Raw genomic sequence first — 20,884 nt, 5'->3', positions numbered from 1 at the left:
TCCCAGGTTGAAGAGCTTCTTGCTGAGATTTTTTCCTGTCCTGTCATGGCTTCCTCACTACTCCATCAGAGAAAATGCCCTAGGAGACCTTTTGTCTGGAGTCAGCGTCGGAATCATGCAGCTGCCACAGGGTGAGGATGCAGCAACAGATGGGCATCATGAGTCTCAATGGGGTTTAAAGAGCTACAAACAAACCACAACACTGTTACCCCACCCGCCTTTCTGTAGGTGGTCTATTGGTGATGTTTGAAGACATTGTGAATTTTCAAAATTGAAGCTGCATTTTATTTTTTTTACATTTGGATTATGATTTCAAAGACAGACCTGGTCAAAGCAGCATAAACAATGTCAAATATGAAAGCGCACCACTGGATGAACACATGAACAGAAGGTGGTCCAGCAGCAAAGATGGGTGATATCTGGCAGTGTTTGTGATCTTTAGTGGGACGCGAATATTTCACGAGTGCAGAGACCTTGAAGCAGCACTCTGAAATTAAAGTGGTTTTAAGACATTTCTGAGTTTTTAATGATACAGGCCTTTCCCTTGCTTTCAATAATACTCACTAACCGTTGCTACACCTTTCATCATCTTTTTCAGGTATGGCCAACGCCATGTTGGTGGGAATTCCTCCAGTGTTTGGTCTCTACACCTCATTCTACCCTCTGATCATCTACTTCGTCTTCGGCACCTCCAGGCACCTCTCCATCGGTGACAGTCAACCTTTGTTTTTTTGGGAGGACATCTTTATCTATAACTGCCTGGTGTATTCCTCATGAGCAGCTCTGAAACTGGGGAACAGATAAAAGAAAAAAGAAAAAAAAACATCGGCACAAAACATCTTTAACCAAGAAATCCCGACCTGGTGAAAGTCTGGTTGTATAAAAATCTTGGAGCAGTTCAACGGTTATCTGAGCTTTTTATTCCCTCTGCTGAAGCAAAGCAAACATCATGTCACACTCACACTGGTAGAAATCCATGTGATTACTCTGGAGCACTCTGTCAGCGTCTTAAGGAGGTCTGTATCGGGTTTGTGTGTCTGTTTCTGTGAGACAGGTACTTTTGCTTTCCTGGCCATCATGATTGGGTCTGTGACGGCCAACGTGGAGCTGCTAAGCAACACTGTTGATGAGAGTCAGATTGATGTGGAAGCAGCCAAAGTGAACGTGGCTGTGCAGCTCACCTTCCTCTGTGGCCTTATACAGGTACACACACACACACACACACACACACACACAAATGCCAGACAGTACATGTCCAAACAGTGTGCACGCACACACACCCTCATTGCTGTGCAGCTGATACTCTGATCTCTGACCTTCAACCCCATCGTGGATCAATCCTGATCCAGGTCTGAAACTTTTATGCTTTGCCTCATGCTCATGCACTGCTGCATGTCCTTCAAATTGTTGTATTTCACTTGATTTTATGAATCTATTTTACCTATATTTTATAGGTCGTCTTATTTATTTATTTACTAAGTGGGTTTTATTCTCCATTTTATTTTACATAATTTTTTTTCTTTTCCTGTTGTCATGTCCATTCTGTCTTTTCTACGTAAAGTTTATTATTATTATTATCATCATTATGGTGACAAGTAGGTGAGAAGAGAATTTCTGTGTCGACATCCGCTGAAGTATCAAAGCTTTAAAAAAAAAAAAAAAAAAAGATTTGCTGATCTGACTTACATTCCTGAGTCAGTTTTGTTGTTTGGTATGTTTTTTTTATTCCTCTGAAATGAATGTGTGTTAGGAGAAGATGCTTAGTTAGGTGGATAGAGAAGAGAAAACGATGTCAGGGTCAGAGCCAATCAGAGGCAGAGTAAGGGCAGGTCTTTGTGACAGTTTGTGTGTAGAAAAATAACACAAGGTGTGGGAATAACGAGCTGTCTGAAAGATGGCATCCCACAGTGCTGAGAATTGAAATCCTGTCGGGGAGTTGGACAAGAACTTTGCCGTGGTGCTCCCCTTACATTTCAAATCAATCCAGATGTTTTCAGCAGCTGCTGGAGTTTGACAGCAGAACATTTTTCAGTGATATAAAACATTAACTGTCATGTTGTTCAAGAGAGTCAAGGGGGCAGGATTTTGTTTATTCGACAACTATTGTGTATGGGGAGACAGATATGAAGAGATATGAAGAAAAGCTAAACTAAATCGGTGTGTGTGTGTGTGTGTGTGTGTGTGTGTGTGTGTGTGTGTGTGTGTGTGTGTGTGTGTGCGTGTGCGCGTTCCCTCAGCTCCTGCTTTACCTGCTGTGTGGAGGCGGTGTGTGTCGCTGGCTGTCTGATCCTGTAATCAGAGGCTACACCACAGCAGCAGGTCTGCATGTGGTCGTCCTGCAGCTGCCACTGATGACCGGAATACCTGCACAGAGACACACTGGACTGCTGCCTTCAGCTTGGGTTAGTTGAAACACTGTGGGAGGACCACACACTCACACTCACACACACTCCTGTCAGCAAGCTGCTGAAGTATCCTTGAGCAAAACTTTGAATCCATGTAAGCTCCTGCAGTGCTGTTATGAGGCTGATCTCTGACCTCTGTGGTGGATAAAAGTCCTCTCTGAGCTCGTCTCTCCACCAGCCTCTCTGTAACATGAAACATGGCCCTGTGGATTCCTGTCATATTAGCTGAATGTCATCGTTTATCACGTCATTAAATGGTGACCAATCACTGCTCTCTGTTACGTACCGCTTCCCCCACCATTTGTATTTAATTTGTTGTTTGCGCAATGTGTTTGTGTTTGCTTATATCCTCTCCTGTTAAATTTGACTGAACACAGGACCTAACCGCCACGCTGAAGCAGAGACACAGGGACCAAGAGTGAAAAGTCTTTTAATCGGGCACTTGATCAAAACAGACTTAAGGCAACGATGTGATCTCAGAGTGAAGAGGTTGAGATTAGACGAGTGCTTCTCCACATTCCTTGCAGGGTGCGGACTGACAGGGCAGGGATGAGGGCAGGCACCTGAGCACATACTGAATCAGGGATGCAGGCAAGTAAGCAAGGCAAAAAAAAGGTACCTAGCAGATCTGCTGGGTCTCAATCATTACCACGGAGGTGAACGGACGATTCAACCAATACTGAGAGGAGAGCCAGGGCTCATACACTGTGACAGCAGGTGAGCCTCGATTGAATGATTGACTACAGCTGCGCTGAAGGAAGAGGGAATCAAGCCCAGCCTGTCAGCTACGCCCCTGCAGGGAGACAGACAAGCACAAGAAAGACACGAGAGAGACGGATAAGATACATGGGGAGTGGGGAAAACACAGGACACAGAGGGAGAAGAGCAGCTGGAACTGCAGGACGTAACATCTTCTTAATGTCTGTATTTGTATTTAATCATTCCTGTGTCCTTGATTGTAATCATCAATCAAATAACCCCATAATTTAATCTCTCTGTAAAGATGCGTCAGAGCTGGCACTGGCTACAACCTGGATTTTCAGATGTACAAACTATATACACACTGCATGCCAGATGTTGACAATAATGACGATTGTATTGATGGTTGTTTCATCAAACGTGAGGTCATGTCACATGTCCTGGCTCGGCACCGAGGGTCCGTGTCTCACACACCTCACATTCACCTCTTACAACCTAAAGAATTTAATTAAAGTGTTGGCAAGGTGTTGTCTTGGCAATCAAAGTCCCCTTTTGACTGCTGTGGGAGCCACTGCTGTGACTGAGTGATAGCTTTGTTTTTATTCTTGGCACTGGATGGAGGAAATTCAAAGCTGAAGCCAAACTCCTGCACCCTGACACTTCAGGATTTCAAGGTGTAAGCTGGCTTTGGGAAGTGTCAGGGTTGCTTATCAGCTGTTTCCAGGTGGTGGTTTTCCTCCTGCTTCACTAGACCGTAACTGCCAATATGCACTGGAGCGGTGCACACCTGAAAATCACACCTCAAGGTTTGTCCTGGAAAAAAAAATTAATCTTTCCCTGAAGATTCTCCAGACATGACGGACAGGCAGGTGATCACAGGGCACTGGCAGATAGCAATTAGAGAAATCAGTGTACTGTATTACGCTTTTTTTTAAATATGTTAGTTGAGATTTAAGTGACTGACATTACCTGTTGCTGAATTTTGGGGTTTTTAAAGGACGTACAATATGTTTGTTCCAGGTTTTAAAGGATGTTCTGTACGGAGTGACCAGCGCTGTACCAGGGGCTCTGTCGGTCTCTGTGTTTTCATTGGTGACACTCATTGGAGGCAAGATGCTGAATGAGCGCTTTAAGAACAAGCTGCCTGTCTCTGTACCGTGGGAACTTATACTGGTGAGGAATACACACACACATACACACACACACACACACACACACACACACACACACACACACACACTCAGTAGACTCATGCCCACAAACTGGACCCAGATGGACAGATGCCACAGTGACGAACTGGTGAATGACTCATAATTATATAAAGATCTGTTTTGATCTCCAAAACCTCAAATCCCCACATACAATAAATATGCGCACCTGGCCACTGATTAACCATCATCTGTCTTCTGGTGGCATTGTTTAATTAATTGCAATCATTGCAATCATTTTTTAGTTTTATATTATATCTTTTTAATATGTCTTAAGATGATCAGTTATTTTAGTTACTCATCTTAGTTACTTAATTCACCTTTGATTATGTAACTAAATCCTCAAACATAAATCCTAATTGTGCAAAAGTCATTATGAAAACTGAAATCTTAAGTTAGAGCTGTTTTTTTTAATACAGTGATAATCTGATAAACGACATGGATGAGTAAAGTCTTCGACCTATGAAACCATAGAAAGGTTTTTGATGGTGTGATGGCAAAAAAAGAAGCCAAACAGCAGAACCACAAAATGAAAAAGAGGCAAAGAGGAACAGCAGTCGCAAGGCAAAACAGAAACACTGAACTTGGTGCATAATGTGACTCAAACAGCAACGAACTGGATGCATCATATAGGTTATCTTTGAACCTTATCCGCTTTGCTTGACACCATGATCTCTGCAGCTGCAGCTAGCAGTATCTCAGCTAGCAGTAATTTCATGTGCAGACTGATTGATCTGACATTTAGATGGAGAACACTGTACATATTGTTGTTTTCCAAACTGGCGATTCTCTGCAGAAAATGTCACGTCCACTGTTGTTCTCCCACAGATTGTCCTGGTCACCGTTCTGTCAGTGCAGATGGACCTGGCTGCACAGCACAGAGTCCAGGTGGTGGGACACATACCCAGTGGGTCAGTAGAACTGTGTCATTTCTCCCCTTCATTCAATTTGCTACTTTTCAATATACTTTCTAAGACTATTGTGCTGATTTTTACTTGAAGACTTCAAGCAATATGAACTTTGAGGCTGTTTTCTTTTCGTGTGAAGCTGCTGAACCTACAGGCAAATGTTTTATTAGAATAGAATCATGACATAATGGTGCTTTTAAAGGAAAACAGTCAGTTCAAAGCCTCTAACTAATCACTGACCATTGAAGTGAGAAAGAGCATATTATGCAAAGAAGATCATATTTCATTTTATGACTATAGCACATACCAATATGCTGTGTGTGTGTGTGTGTGTGTGTGTGTGTGTGTGTGTGTGTGAGTGTGTGTGTGTGTGTTTGTGTGTCCATATAATCTAAATCTCTATGACTTTATTCATATTTCTGACCTCCTTCTAACCTCCCACTCTCCATATTTCTGCTCTCATCATAGAAAATAAGCCAGTTAGCTTTATTGCATTATCCTCAGTAGTTTTAAGAGAATCCAGTGTGAGGAGTAATCCACGGGGAGGCTGCTTAACATAGCGGTCGTAATTCTTTACATTGCTGTTCATTTCCTTTTGATTAGTCATTCAGTTCATCAAGCTTCTTCTTCCTCCTCCTCCTCCTCTCCAGCCTGTCTTCCCCAGTCCTCCCCTCGCTCTCTCAGGCCACAGAGCTGCTCATTCCTGCTCTGTCTTTGGCATTGGTTGGCTTCAGTTTCCACTCTGCTTTGGGCTCAGTGTTCGCCCACAAACACAGCTACAGTGTGGACTCAAGTCAGGTACATTCACAGCAGTTTTAACTCATATATTTGTGTTTTAATAGCAAACAAACAGGCAGAAAAGTGCATATTATGTACAGGTGCATGATCATTAAAAAATGCTAAACTAAATGCTTACACTGAGGCTCTGAGTGTCTTACTTTTGTCTTATTAAACTATGACTTCATTGTGCTCACAAAAGGCGACTGTAACTAAAGGGAAGGAAAAAGTGAGCTGCGTCTGTGTTATTGCAGAGTGACAGAAATCACAGAACACCCTGTTAATGCTCTTTCATGGCTAAACCGGTGACCTAAGAGTTCTGTAATGAGGAAATGATGAGGCAGGACCACGGATGTGACTTGTCCTCTCTGTGAAAGCTGCCGTAGGATTATTACAGTCAGTCAGTTTGTGCAAGCAAACGACAAGACGAACAGGTCTGGTTATGTCAACAAGCCCATGTCAAACATGTCTCGTGCAGTTGTGAGACATCCAATTTAATTTAGAAGAATAACGCTTACTGCAGCACATTGATTTCCTTGAAACAAATGTAAGAAAAACCCCAAAATGATCTTCTGCATATTAGAAATACTAAATGATGAACATGAAGTCTTGTCTTTAGTATTTTGTAACAAATCTCTGATTTAAGCCCTGGAGCGTTGACTTAATGACAACAGTGCCATCATCTTAGATCTGTAAGCTCATCTTTATAACTTTATAACAACCAAGCGATGGCTGTTTAAGCCTTAACCAACAGGCCAACCAGTTGCCCTGAGTACACTCACCAGCAGTGTCCCTGAGATCTGTGTTGTTTTCAAACTGCTGTTGTCCGTCTCTGCTTCAGGAGCTGCTGGCTCTGGGTTTGTGTAACACCATTGGAGGGATGTTTCAGTGCTTTGCCGTCAGCTGCTCCTTCTCTCGCAGCATGGTCCAGGACAGTATTGGAGTCAAATCACAGGTACCTATTCTATTTCAAAAGACACAAACTCCAAACACACCTTTGCCTTTGTTCTGTGTTAAATAACTTTATATTGAAGCAACATTAACTCAGGTCTAGTCTTTTTAGTTTTCAGTCATATGACTCTTCTCTTTGTGATTGTGTTTTACTTTTCTTATCGTCCTCCTGTTGTGTTTTAATCTCACTTCTTAGTTGGCAGGTTTGGTATCAGCTCTGATGATTCTCACCATCTTGTTGAAGATCGGTCATCTCTTTGAACAGCTGCCAAAGGTAAAGTGCACATAACCATTATTTAAGCTCACCGTGTAAACGACTTGGTGAACAATGGTTTCTAAAGTTGTACATCTATACGGGAACAAATGCCCCAAAAGTTTTTCTGTTGGCAGTTCTCCAGTCAGTGTGGCTGAATGATAGAGCAGATCAGTAAAGATGTTTTAAGAAATGTCAAGTCATGCTCCATCTGGATGAGACTCACTGGCAGGATGACTCACATGTCTTAGCCAGTGTTCCGTAATGCCTCGCTGTTGTTAATGCAGGCAGTGTTAGCAGTGATCATCGTGGTGAACCTGCAGGGGATGCTGTCCCAGTTCAAAGATGTGTGTGTGCTCTGGAAGTCTGACAGATTGGACCTGGTGGGCCACACACACACACACACACACACACACACACACACACACACACACAGACACTATTCAAGATCACAGCATAAAACCGTGGTTGCAAACAGTCCAGATCTCCCTCTGATCCTGATCCTCTCTCCTCCCTCCTCTCCCTCAGCTGGTGTGGGTGGCCTCCCTGGTCTCCACACTGGTCCTTAACCTGGACCTGGGTCTGGCTGTGGCTGTCGGCTTCTCTCTGCTCATGCTCATCTACAGGACACAACGGTCAGTAAAAATCTTTTGTGAATGTCATGGATTGTTGTACAGTCCAGACAGATGGTGCGTCAGCTCTGACATTACACAAATCCATGTACTCTGCAGTTATCCACCCGTCTACCGCGCTCATCTGATGATGATGATGCTTTGTAATTTGGAAATCTGCACCTGTCCTGCAGTTGCATAAAATTGTTATTTCCATGTTATTGCTGTTAACCAAGATGTACCATTTTTAAACTCTGCGCCAAAGTAACTACTTTCTATAGTTACTGTTGTTGTTGGTTCAAAAAATCAGATAGAGAAATGAATTGAAAAGAAGATGGAGAGAAGTTGCTGTAAGTATCTGCTAAAAGTCCTCCTGACAAAAATGAAAATGACAAAGACTTGCACACATTAATCTTGTCCTCTGTCTCTCCTGTCAATCATCTCGTCCTCATCTTTTAGCTCCTCTGCTGTTGTTTTGGGTCATATTCCTGGTACAGACTGTTACAGCGACGTAGGACTCTACACTGAGGTAAACTCATTCTGTCTCGCAGGTCTCACAACTATAACCTCAGACAGTTTCATCCAAAGTTTGATGTTGCTCAACCGGTGGAAAGTTAAGGCGAGGCTGAGGTAATCAAGAAATTACACGAAAGGCAAACCAACCAATCAATGCATCCACTGCACTCATTATGTCATTATGTATCTGCTCGTCTTGTGCTGTTCATGTTCTGTGTTCATTAACTTGACATTTATTTTCACTGGTTTGGGTGAGGAACAAGTTGTTACAGCTACAAGAGGTCACAAGAGGCTACACTATGTGTCCGATCCTGAGAGAAAATACAGACAGTAGGGGATGCTTGAATGGCAGGTTACTTCCTGTCAGTTATTCAAGCCTGGAAATCCTCACATGGGCAATGAAGCAGACAGTAGATAGAGCTGAGCTGACTTGAGTGTGAGACACCTCTTAATCGGGGAATATGTGTCACAAAAAATGCTAATTTAAGAGTCTAAAACTGGGAACAACAAAAGCATCTAGTGGTGATTAAAGGAACTACAGTTTAAGGCACGTTGCATGTTACTTACTCAGATACCTATGTAAAATAGAAAGGTGTCAAAACACACATTTTAGTAGTCTGACATTTTGGGAGAGATGCTTCGATGAGAAGATCAATACTACTCTCATGTGTGAGCAAGCAGGCGATTAGCTTAGCTTAGCAAAAAAGACCAGAAGCAGTGCGAAGCAGCTCACCTTGCTCTGTCCAGAACAGTCCGCCGACCAGCTTTGCTCAGTCTGAACACAAACAGGAAGAAATGAAGAAAAGTCACACTTTCACTGGTTGCTTGGCAACCTCGCAGTGATGTGAGAGTTCAGGAAGTCACTGTGCCCATAAAGTTTTTGCTCACTTTGTTGAACGCTTGAAGTCATAATAAGCTGGATAGACTGCAGCTCTGTCACAAATCCAAAACAGCCGTCTCTCTGCTTGAATCCATCTGTCATATTTGCTCCTTAATACACCACAAAGTCACAACCAACATCAACAAAAAAGTCACTGGCTGAATCTGGTTCTGTCGGTTCTGATTTTACCCTCCACCTCACTATAAAATTTCCTTTCTCCACCCTCCCCTAATAATGTTTGTTTTTGAACTTCCACTTATTCCATGTGGGAACACATAGAAATGCAACTACACTGTAGTAATAATATACTTCATTATACAACTAGAATTACTCTCATAATGATGTATTAGTATGTACATGTATAAAATGTGATGCCAATGCAAATACAAACACAAAACGTTTGATGGATATCAGTGTGCAGGATATAGATCAGTGTCAGTCCACATGATGAAAAGGCAGATTGCTATCAGCTGAATGCCCCTCGCCTCACCCTGTCCTGCAGTGGCAGCCAAAACAAAAATCATTAAGAAGCTAAAACAAAAACGCCATTTTTAGAGCCAGTGTTTGTTGTCTGTTCTGTTCATGGCGGACTCTGTGGAAGAGGGTTAAAGGTCTACATGTAGTCTTGCAGACTACAAAACACACCCACTGCACTACGTGACACACACCCAGAGATCTTTTCCTCAACTAAACCAAGTAGTTTTGGTGCCTAACCCTAAACATTTACAGGGTATATCATGCAGAGGTACTGGTCTGTCCTGTAGCTCCCGTGAGTCCACAGCCAGACTTGGGAAGCGGACCCACTCCCTATGTAGATATAAACAGCTCACTCTAAGGTAAAGAAAACACAGCCGTTTATATTTTCAGGTGCTTATACACAAATGAAAACATAACTCTGAATATCATATTGAATTTCTGCCAATAGTGCCCCCTAAATCCTACACACTGGTCCTTAAAAAACACCTAGAGGCCTTTAAATTATAGCGTCCTCGATTCTTAACAAACACACCGAATTCTCCAGTGAAGGTCAGTCTTTTCTAAACTGAATGAAGCACTCAGAACGGTACAACTGTCACGCAGCCAAAACACACTAAAAATATACCCCTGACTGAAAAGCACCATCTGTCACACATCAAAACACCAAACTGTCACCAAAGGCAATCTGTCTGGGCTCTGAGCATCAGTGAATTCCTGTCAACTTCTCGCTCTCTGTTCCCCCTCTTGATTCTCTCCTCAAGCTGTTACACTGGTGGCTGCACAGCTCCCCTCTGTGTATTTTGTCAAGAACATATCATGCATAAATGATGGAGTGTGCAATGGCTTTCTTTCCAAAAGTTCTGCTGCATGAATTCATTCTGGACATATTCCCTTTTAACTGTCTTTGAATGAACTCTGTAATCTGTTCCAGATTAGTGAACTAAAGCAGAAGGCCTACTGTGTCTCAGACTGGTTTATTGTATGTTTCAAGAACATGAAACTTTTTATTTTGCCAAATGCTGCAAATCTTTGCACCAATCAAGTAGCATACACACTGTTTACTTACTTAAAAACTGAAATGAGTCTTAATACTCCCCAGTCAAGCTGCCATTGTCAGTCAGTTAGCCATGTGTTATCATTAAAGTTACCCCATGGGCTTTTCACCCTCTATCAGTGCTGTCGAGCAATTGGGTTATAATAACTACTTAAAACAATCTTAGCTGACTTCTGGTTTCACACGGGAATCAAACGCCTGTCTGCTGTGTGAGACCCGCCCATCCACTCTGGCCCCCTCCCTATGCAGACTGTCTCACTCTTAAAACATTCATCCTTGTTAGTTTCAAAGTCGTGCTAAAATTTTCTGACTATTCCCTGAACAGCGCTGTGACTGAGCTGTATACACTGTAGTATATGTGCTCTACAATGTTAAATACATACACTGAGTGTGTCTCTGTTGTCTGTGCTGCAGGCGAGGCAAGTTCCTGGTATGACTATACTCTACTGTTCCAGTCCTATTTACTTTGCCAACTCTGAAGTGATCTTCACAGAGATCAGACAGGTGCCAAGACACACACACACACACACACACACACACACACACACACACACAGGGTGAAATGAATGGAAGCGAGTAATTAGCATCAGTAGAATAAGAGATGATTTTGAGTGAAAGAGTTCAAGATGAAGGGATGGGGCTATAATCAGGAGATCAAGAGAATACATGAATCCAGATGAGCTGCAGTCCCACAGCTCATTCTCTCCACACACAGGTCACATTCCTTCCACATGTCCATCAATATGGAGTTTGAGTGGCAGCACCTGTGCTCGGCAGTGTAAGAGGTGTGTGCATGCAGCTGGCATGCGTGACAAGTCTGTCTTTGCTTTGATCCCTCAGGTTGGAATAGAAACGCTGTACAAGGATGTTCAAAGAGGTTCTGCGATACACCATGTGTTACACAGAAAAAAGTTAAAAACTAATTTTCCCCGTATAACTTTCCCTCACCACATCCAGACAGTGAGTCGTGATCAGAAGGAGAACCCACCTGGAGTCCACACGGCTACCACATCCTCTTCATCCTCCTCAGCCTCTGCAGCCCAGACGTTGACACACACTCATTTCTTGGTTCTGGATTTCAGTTCGGTCAACTTCATGGACTCTGTGGCCATGACAGCACTTTGCAAGGTGACGAAAGAGAGCTGACTGGAATGCAATGTGTAAATTCAGTTTCAATTTCATTTTGGATCCATTAAAATCACCAAAACCTGCAACCAGCAAATAATCTTACAAGACCTCTAAAAACTATGCAAGTACTTTCTACTAGAGTTCTGAAAAAGGCAGCGAATGGAAACCCTAACCTGCGTGTATGTACACAGAAAAATGCCTGAAAAGCAAAGCAAAACAATGAAGCACTTGAAATTAGCCCAGGTTTTAGGACAGAGTGGGTTGCATGAACACTCAAGTTATTTTCAGCCTCAGTTAGTTGCAGTTTAATTTGATCTGTCGTTGATCTGCTGTGGACAGCAGCGTAGGCTGTTTGAATGGATGGCAGTCGTCCTCACACTCACTCCTCCCTGTGGACATTTACAAGATATTCTTATTTAAGACTAGACTAGACTAGATGTCCATTTATTGCATGTAGATAATGAAAATATGATACACACCCCCTCACAGTTGCACACACACACACGCCCGCACACACACACACCTCACAGTGGTTGAATGATAGATGAGTGTTCAGTCTTACTGATATGACTTTATCTGCTCCTCCACTTCGACCTTTATGATAAAAGAAGGAAACTCCATTCATCCGCCTCACAGTCACGTGCTTGAATATGACTATTATATGATGTAAGGTGTGTGTGTGTGTGTGTGTGTGTGTGTGTGTGTGTGTTCAACAGGTTATAGAAGACTTGGATGTGCAGGGAGTCAGTGTGTTTCTGGCAGCGTGCCCAGGTCAGCTTCAGGTTTCATACTCACTTATCTCCTGCGGAGTGTCTCTCCTTCTGTCTCTCTCTGTCACATTCACTCATTCACTCACTCATACACTCACACACACACTGTTGCTCTATTGTTGGGCTGTTATTGTTTCCACAGGTCAGTTTCCCACCACCTCCCCTGTACTGCAGCTCAGCTTGAAACTGTTTTCCTTTCCGAACTTCATGTAGCTCCAGTAGCTGTTTTTTCCAGCACCAACACATGTGATCGGACAGGTTGAATGCACTCAAACTGTCTTTCTAATCGATTGCTGCGCTTACATCATAATTAACACTTGAAACTTTAAAATGAAAACACAAAGGCTGCGATCCTATTGCTGTCTGTGTGTCACCAGAGAGAGTTTCATCCCAGCTGCAGGCTCAGGGTTGTTTAGCAGACAGCCTGCCCAGCTCTTGTCTCTTCCCGTCGGTCCATCACGCCGTCCAGCGCTGCCTTAGGATCCTGCCCAGGCCTCTGGAGGTAAGCACTGTCTCGCGTTCAAGTTCATTTGTAGACAGACTGAGAAAAAAAAATGCATTTTCACAAAAATTCTTTGCTTGTTTGTTTGTTGATTGAGCAAATGAGATTTATTTCCTGTAGGATGGTCTGTGAGCCCACATATACATGTAGAATATAGAATTAAATCAGGAAAAGGTTTTCATGTATCTGTCGTGCTGAACACTGTGTTTCTAGAGGAACAGTAAAGGGAACTGCACCAATTATACACGTCAGTCTGTTTATACATACAAAAGTTGTATAGAGTCTTTTGCAGCTAGCACAACATGCTTGTGTTGGTGTTCAAATTGCATTGTGGGTGATGTAATCACCAGGTTTGGTCTAGGATGAAAAGTCAGTGGAATAAAAGAGATCCCTTTCGGTGTTGGCAACCCCTTTAATGCTTTTTTATGGCATCTTGTTGAATATGAAGTTAAAAATATCATTTCAACATATTTTCATGCTGGTATATTTCTTTTTATCTCTTCTCAGGAAATCAATCCAGATGTGAGTGAATGTTGAACCTACAACGTGTCTCAGCTGCTGACAGTAAAGTCATCTACTCAAGGCTATAAGATGGCAGACAGAATACCCACAGCTTCACTTTATTTAGAAAGAAAGACATTACATGAAATATTTCGGGATAGAGCTGAATCCAGATTTAGGAGAAATCATGTCTGCTAACATGGAAAAATTATTAAATTAATTATTATTATAATAATAAAAAATTTTACAATATTAAAATTAACTTGGATAATTGGAGTAAACTGCACTTGACATTATGGGGAAAGGTGAACACAATAAAAATGGTTGTTGTTCCACAAATTAATTATTTAGTTGGAATGATAGCTCTATGCATTCCACAAGAACTATTACTAAGATACAGCAGGATGATAAATTATTTTCTTTGGGATGGAAGAAGACCTAGAATTCATACAGACAAACTGTATCAGCTGAAGAAGGAAGGGGGCCTATCCTTACCAAACATACAGTATTATACCATTTCTTTTGAAATGGCAAAGCTGACAAAACACTGAGGTGGAACAAATACAAACACTGATCTGGATTGGATCTTGATCGAACAAGAGCTTACCTCTCCTTTTAAACCTACTGTATTGAAACCCTTGCTCAAACAATCAAACAGGAGAAAAATAATATGATGAATCCTGGATGAGGCCGCTTTTGGAAATATTTACAGATTAGACACTGCATTAGAAAGAAAGTTTCCTTTGATCAAGATAAAAATTGAATAGAAAGCTACGTACAACTACCACCAATGTTTCATAGAGCATCTAAGTGGTATGAGATATGTCCCTGGAGGAGGAACAGTGGCTGTAGAACTGTGTGGTACATTGTATGAAAAATTATGAGAGGGGATTCTCTCCAACACCGAGGAATACATTCGAGAAGCTAGAGGCAAATTTATTCAGTATAACATCATTCACTGATATTATTATATACCAGCTAGACTTAATAAAATGGGTATAATTAAAGATGACCTTTGCTGGAAATGTAGAAAAGAACGCGGCACATACATGCATGCACTCTGGGAATGTCCCAGGGTCTTTGCCCTGTGGAGAAATGTTCTGGATTATATTGATAAATGGTTAGGATGTGAACGTCCCATATCATCGAGATTATGTCTTCTTGGAGACAAAATCACACTGCCGCTTTTAAATAAATCACAATTTAGAATATTAAAAATGGGCCTGATAACTTGTACTTGGGTGATTCTAAGATGTTGGAAAGAAACATCTCAAACTCCTACAGTGAATACATGGAAGCTCCAAATGATGGAAATTAGCCGCATGTGAAAAGATGCTGGCGAGAATGAATGGGAGAAATGACATGATCAGTGAGCAGTGCAGTGATTTTAGCCAATATATGTCTGGAGGAAACAACCTGATCAGGCAAAGAGACCGATGATGCATTATATTACACTAGTAGTACTTTGAAATAATACTGAGGACTAAGACTCAGTAATCGCCCTCTTTTAAGTTAATATGTGTCAATGTCTGTTATAACCTGCCTGTTCACTGGTTTTATTTTGTTATTACGGTTTTGTGTTGTTTGTTTGTCTTATGTCTGGATAACACGTTAAAATCCAATAAAATTTCAATTGTAACAGAAAGAAAGAAAGAAAGAAAGAAAGAAAGAAAGCCGTACATGTGTATACTCTTCTCACATTTTCAGACAATAAATGTTACTGTTCTCAACCATGATGCACCTCTCTGTCGCAAAGTAATTTAGATTTGATTAAGACCACCCAGCTGCCAGTAAAACACCAACAGCAGAGCCAGAAGTGGGACTTAGACCCACCACCCCGGTTTAGGAGGCAAGTGCCTTATCATCAGGCCACTGGGGCTTCAGTGACAGCAGAGCTGGACGATGGAGAGAGATACACAAACAGCAGGGAGCACCCATGGCTCTGTCAGCGTTGAAGGCACAGGAACACAAGACAAATGCGCAACACACAAGCCACCACAGTAATATAGTTAAATCTGTGCTGTGCAATGAGTTAACAGTGATATAATTAGTCTGCCTGTCCTGTGAATCTCAGCCCGTTCTGTTCTGGCTGCACTGTGTGTCCTGACATTGTTGGTTTATTGTAGGTGACAGAGGCCAAAAATATGTGGCTGGTGCTCCTTAACTGTAGAGTCCAGAGCAGTAAGTCCATGAATTTATGGCATAAATAATGAATTTATGTTTATTGATGACTTATAATCAAAACTTAAATAAAAGGATATTTTTCATGCACAGATCAACCTGAGACAGGCGCAGCACTTTTCTGACAACTGTACTATTAACTATTTGTTAATACGTCAACATAATTGGTTGAATTCATCTTATTATGTCTGAAGTGTACAATTGTTTTGCTGTACAATTGTTTTGCTGAACTGTGTGACGTCTTTTCAACAGTAATAAGCAAAACTTGTAGAACTGTATTTAAAATTCTAGTGGCAATCTCAAAGCTGACAAAGGTCACAAACCTGGCAGGCTGAAATTGTGCTAAATGAGTCTAAATTGTTGATCAGACATGTAGAATATTACCATCTGGTTGAATGATACAGCCATGAACATGTGGAGTCTGTGGTATTTCACTCACAGAGCAGCAGTGAAGAGCAATAACAACAGACAACCTCATGAATAAATATGTGTACATACAGGGTGAATGTCAGTGTGTTTTAAATGTCTTATCTGTTTCTTATGTTAACGTGTTTCAGTGTCTTGTATGTTTTGTTTCCACTCGCTAACACCATCTTGTAAATGTCACATGAAAATGAAACTTCCTGATTTAATACACACATCTTATCAAGATGTGTCTGAGCCACTGTATGTTATAAAAAGTCGATATTACAGCTGAGTCATCACGATAAGAGAATTAATTCTGGGGAGTTATTATTGATCACTCCCTCTTATTGGCCTCATAAATAACTATTTATCTGGTACCAGCCCTGTGTGATATACCAAGGAAATAAAACACGGGGCAGAGATCAAAGTTCCTAAAAGTCCAAAAAGTCCACTGCTTACATCCTGTCGTGCCATGTCGAGCTTTCTTTGACTGCCTGGAGAACTGAACCAACCTCCCACTCATTAAAACACACAGAAGAAGAACTGTGAAGAACATCAGAGGTTAAGACGCATTTTTTTCTTCTTAGAGCTTATTCAATAAACTCCGAGGCCACATTCAGATCTTAGAGGAGTCAATATCCTCTTCTCACTCAAAACACATGTTTGTTTCCATGAGGATCAAACCTCACCGGACGCCAGATGTGAAATGAAGTGAGAAATACTGAAAACGTAACAAGCGAACGTCTCTACTTTAAAGAAACATATCTGAAAAACTGTGCTGGAAACAGCGAGAAGGAAAACAACATGTTGCATGTTGTACCTGAAAGTTTCAGTGAAATAAGAAATCAAAGCTGTTCGAGCATTAGACAGCATGACGTGTATGAGATGTGAGCAAGAACAATCTGCCATCGAATCTACATTCCCTGCTTCATGAGGATTTATCCATTAGGCCGCAGCAGCTTCAGTAATAGTAGAGAGACAAAGAGGGACATAAACAGCAGGCCTCAGGCATTATACTGCAAAGCACTGACAACATGGGGAACATGAGACAAAAGCATGCTGTAGAGGAGCAACGACACATAGATAATGACTAGTATGCGCATTATAAGGGTTCTGTGCACCCACACAAAACTCGAATGAGGATGAAATAGAACCAAGAAAAACTCAGAAGAGCAAACAAAGGAATGCTACACTGAAAGGCTAACAAAACTATACACACCAAACTAAATAAAACTAGGTCAACAGAGAGAACTAAACAAAGTTACATTGACGAAGCAAAGTGATGGCATGCATTAAAAAACTGAATGTTCATCTGCCGCCGTGTGCACATGACACAATGAGCAAACAATCTGCAACGTCTACCTTTAGTCTGTCTCATGGATTGTGCAATCGCCTCACAGGTATGTCACAGCAGGCTCTGTGGGGACATTTTCAAAGCTGGCTAAAAATAATTTATTCTACAATATGCTTGTATTGCTGTGACTTTGTTTATTCATTAAAAAGTTACAAACACCAGGCTGAAAAGCAGGGGTTCTTGGTAGCTCTTGGTTTAAAGTTACAGGCTGGTTTCACCTCTGGGTGTGGTCAGAATTGTGCTCTGTTGCACCTGTAACCACGAGGTGTGATGTTAAAGCCCTGTGGGTAAACACAAGGTGTTATGTTACTCTGTAATGCTTGACGAACACGTTGGGCATGAAGACATATCTGTGACTTCACAGACTCCACAGTTATACAACAAGAAAAACATACATAACATTTCTAGCTCTGCTCCTCCCCACTCCAAATTTTCATAAAGTCCCTAAATGTCTTTTTTTGTACATTTAATAATGTTACACATATGTGGCTGGTTTTACACATTCAATTTAAGTGTAAAGTTAGACTCCCAAGCTCAGCTCAGTAGACCGTGCAGCTAGTGGCCCTGTTAGCTAACTTGAGTCTGCACCAACCAAGAGCTTGGAGCACAGATTGCTGTTTGCACTGCAGGCAACTCAACCGGGCTCAGCAGTGCCTTAGAGAAGATGGCCAAATGAGCAGGTAGAGAGCACCCGACTGCCAAAATCCTGATAGCAGAGGATGGTTTCGATCCATCGACCTCTGGGTTATGGGCCCAGCACGCTTCCGCTGCGCCACTCTGCTGTCAGTCACCCCAGATGGGACTCGAACCCACAATCCCTGGCTTAGGAGGCCAGTGCCTTATCCATTAGGCCACTGGGGCTTCGAAAGGAGCAAACATGTCACTGCAAAGCACCAAAAGCGCTGGCAGCATGAGACAAAAGCAGTGACATGGTGAAGGAACAATGCACCCTGTCAGCACAGACTGTTCTCACAGCACATAGTTTTGAGACACACGTGGGCCCTTGCTGCCACGCCATGGGCACATGATGACAGAAAGGTATCCCGAACCTTGTTGCTACACTGACGTGGAAATTTTAATTTTGACTTTCAGGGAATTTTGAGATCCAGTTGTTTTTGGAGCTTGACCTCGACAGGGCACTAAAAAGCATCTATGTATTTCATCTTCATTCAAGTGTGCAGTAAATTTCTGGAGCTGTTCTTTAAGTTATTTAAGTGTCTTTTATGGACTAGCAGCCGGCAGTACAATGCTCAATCTCAGCCCAGCACACTTCTGCCATCAGTCATTTCAGATGGGACTTGAAAAGCCAGCAGACCCTGGAGGCTACTTCCACACACTGCATACTGACATTGTGACGCCTCTTTAACACCTCCGTAACATCTGGCTGGAATGTGTTTCAAGTCGTCTCTCATTTACTTTGTTTTGTGTGTAGCATTAAGGAATACAGTTTGTTTTAGTTGTATAACAATTAATAAATTAACAACAATGTGTGCAAGTGAATACATTATATCTGCTGCTTTGATTTTGGCCATTACTGGCCATTACTACTTTACTTACCGATTTGTTTGGAGCAAACTTCGACGGGTATGGTCTCACACTCTGCTGTGTCTGTTAGAATGGACAAGGCACTGACCTCCTGAGCCATGGATTGTGGGTTCAAGTCCCATTAGAGGGGTGTTGACAACAGAGTGGTGCAGCAGATTGAAACCATCCTCTGTTGTTTGGGTTTTATTGGCAGCAGGATGCTGTCTTCCCTTGCCCCCTGACTGGTACTTCACCATGATAAAAAAAAAACTCAACTGCATTTGCCCAAGGGTCACAAATATTCTGCGGATAATTTTAATATCATTTTCAATAATGTCACTTTCTTACAAAATTAATGTTATTTTTATGAGTCTATGGCAGTGTGAGCATACTACTAAAAACTCCTCTTCTGGACTTAATTCAAAAGTTGGCCCAATGGAAATAAACACAAGTGAGGCCTCTTGGATCTAATAGACAAGCTTTGTGATCTTCTTGCGTTGAACAGGTGGTGCCAATAAATTCCTGATAGCAGAGGATGGTTTCACTCCATCGACCTCTGGGTTATGGGCCCAGCACACTTCTGCTGCACCACTCTGCTGTCAGTCACCTCAGATGGGACTCAAACCCAGAATCCCTGGCTTAGGAGGCCAGTGCCTTATCCATTCTGACAGAAACAGCGAAAAGGAACAAAGGTGAGACTATACCTGTTGATGTTTGCTCCGAAAAAAATGGGGGGTAGCATTTCACCAGAGTAACCATGAACTGCTGCTTACTATAACCTTTGCTTTAGCTTCTAGTTACTGTTAGCTCGGTTAGCTGTGAAGCAAGTGGTCTCTATGATACTGAGTACTCTGCCTGCACCTGTCTCCCTCTCCTCTCTCTGTTTCTCTTTTATTGCCGCAGTAACATCAGGGGCCATTGTCGTGTTATTCAAAACCACAAATTGTGCTTCCCATATTATTGCTTTGGAATGAAACTTACTGTATGTGTGCAGAGATGGTCATTTTAACTACTGTGAGGCCCCATGACACTGGCCTGCTGAGCCAGGGATTGTGGGTTTGAGTCCCATGTGGAGTGATTGACAGCAGACAGGGTGCATTGTTCCTTCACCATGTCACTGCTTTTGTCTCATGCTGCCAGTGCTTGTGGTGCTTTGCAGCGACATGTTTGCTCCTGCTGTGTATGTGTTTCATTCATTCTATTGAAGCCCCAGTGGCCTAATGGATAAGGCACTGGCCTCCTAAGCCAGGGATTGTGGGTTCGAGTCCCATCTGGGGTGATTGACAGCAGAGTGGCGCAGCGGAAGCGTGCTGGGCCCATAACCCAGAGGTCGATGGATCGAAACCATCCTCTGCTATCAGGATTTTGGCAGTTGGGTACTCTCTTCCTACAACATGTCATGTAGCCAGTGTTAAAGATTCCCTTCCAGGCACCAAGTTACAGTGACAGAAAAAGTATGCAGTATGCAGGTAACTGAAAGTACTAATACTAGCCTCTGGAAATACTTCACTACAAGTAAAAGACATTGCATTAAAAGCTCTCACAGCACCTATAATATAAGCGTTGTGAGAGGTTATTGTGGCATTATATAGCAGTATTGTTTCAGAGTTTGCAGAATGTTAAAGTATTTGTTTTGGTATTCTGCAGCACATTTTTCATAGGTGTTTTTGAATTGGCATCATTTCTAAGGCTGTCAGCCAGTAAAAGGCTGATAGCAGAGGATGGTTTCGATCCATCGACCTCTGGGTTATGGGCCCAGCACGCTTCCGCTGCGCCACTC

General features: G+C 42.2%; 1 protein-coding gene and 3 non-coding genes across 4 annotated transcripts; 3 read left to right on the top strand and 1 right to left on the bottom strand.

Annotated features, from left to right (window-relative positions):
- Positions 1 to 13,676, top strand: slc26a6.1 (solute carrier family 26 member 6, tandem duplicate 1). Its single transcript, XM_076741527.1, has 17 exons — positions 1 to 131; positions 599 to 709; positions 1,055 to 1,203; positions 2,238 to 2,402; positions 4,125 to 4,277; positions 5,141 to 5,223; positions 5,871 to 6,018; positions 6,839 to 6,952; positions 7,145 to 7,222; positions 7,489 to 7,584; positions 7,730 to 7,836; positions 8,272 to 8,341; positions 11,154 to 11,243; positions 11,697 to 11,867; positions 12,584 to 12,638; positions 13,015 to 13,139; positions 13,647 to 13,676. Exons 1-17 carry the CDS (start codon positions 116 to 118, stop codon positions 13,674 to 13,676), a joined length of 1,761 nt encoding a protein of 586 aa, XP_076597642.1. The 5' UTR covers positions 1 to 115.
- A 4,692-nt stretch (positions 13,677 to 18,368) lies between these two features.
- Positions 18,369 to 18,441, bottom strand: trnar-ccu (transfer RNA arginine (anticodon CCU)). Its single transcript has one exon. It is a non-coding gene; the product is annotated as a tRNA-Arg (tRNA).
- A 1,869-nt stretch (positions 18,442 to 20,310) lies between these two features.
- trnar-ccu (transfer RNA arginine (anticodon CCU)) lies at positions 20,311 to 20,383 on the top strand. Its single transcript has one exon. It is a non-coding gene; the product is annotated as a tRNA-Arg (tRNA).
- A 6-nt stretch (positions 20,384 to 20,389) lies between these two features.
- On the top strand, positions 20,390 to 20,461 carry trnam-cau (transfer RNA methionine (anticodon CAU)). The gene has a single exon. It is a non-coding gene; the product is annotated as a tRNA-Met (tRNA).
- Positions 20,462 to 20,884: the final 423 nt, after the last annotated feature.

The sequence above is a fragment of the Chaetodon auriga genome, chromosome 10, assembly GCF_051107435.1.
Source record: "Chaetodon auriga isolate fChaAug3 chromosome 10, fChaAug3.hap1, whole genome shotgun sequence".
Classification (NCBI taxonomy): Eukaryota; Metazoa; Chordata; class Actinopteri; order Chaetodontiformes; family Chaetodontidae; genus Chaetodon; species Chaetodon auriga.
The sequence above is the reverse complement of the archived record's forward strand: the minus strand, read 5'-3'. Positions and strand labels throughout refer to the sequence as shown.

Excerpts from the sequence above, each read along its gene's own strand:
- slc26a6.1 (XM_076741527.1), top strand. Across the intron at positions 8,342-11,153 it reads ACGTAGGACTCTACACTGAG|GCGAGGCAAGTTCCTGGTAT; the intron begins GTAAACTCATTC and ends TCTGTGCTGCAG. Across the intron at positions 13,140-13,646 it reads TCCTGCCCAGGCCTCTGGAG|GAAATCAATCCAGATGTGAG; the intron begins GTAAGCACTGTC and ends ATCTCTTCTCAG.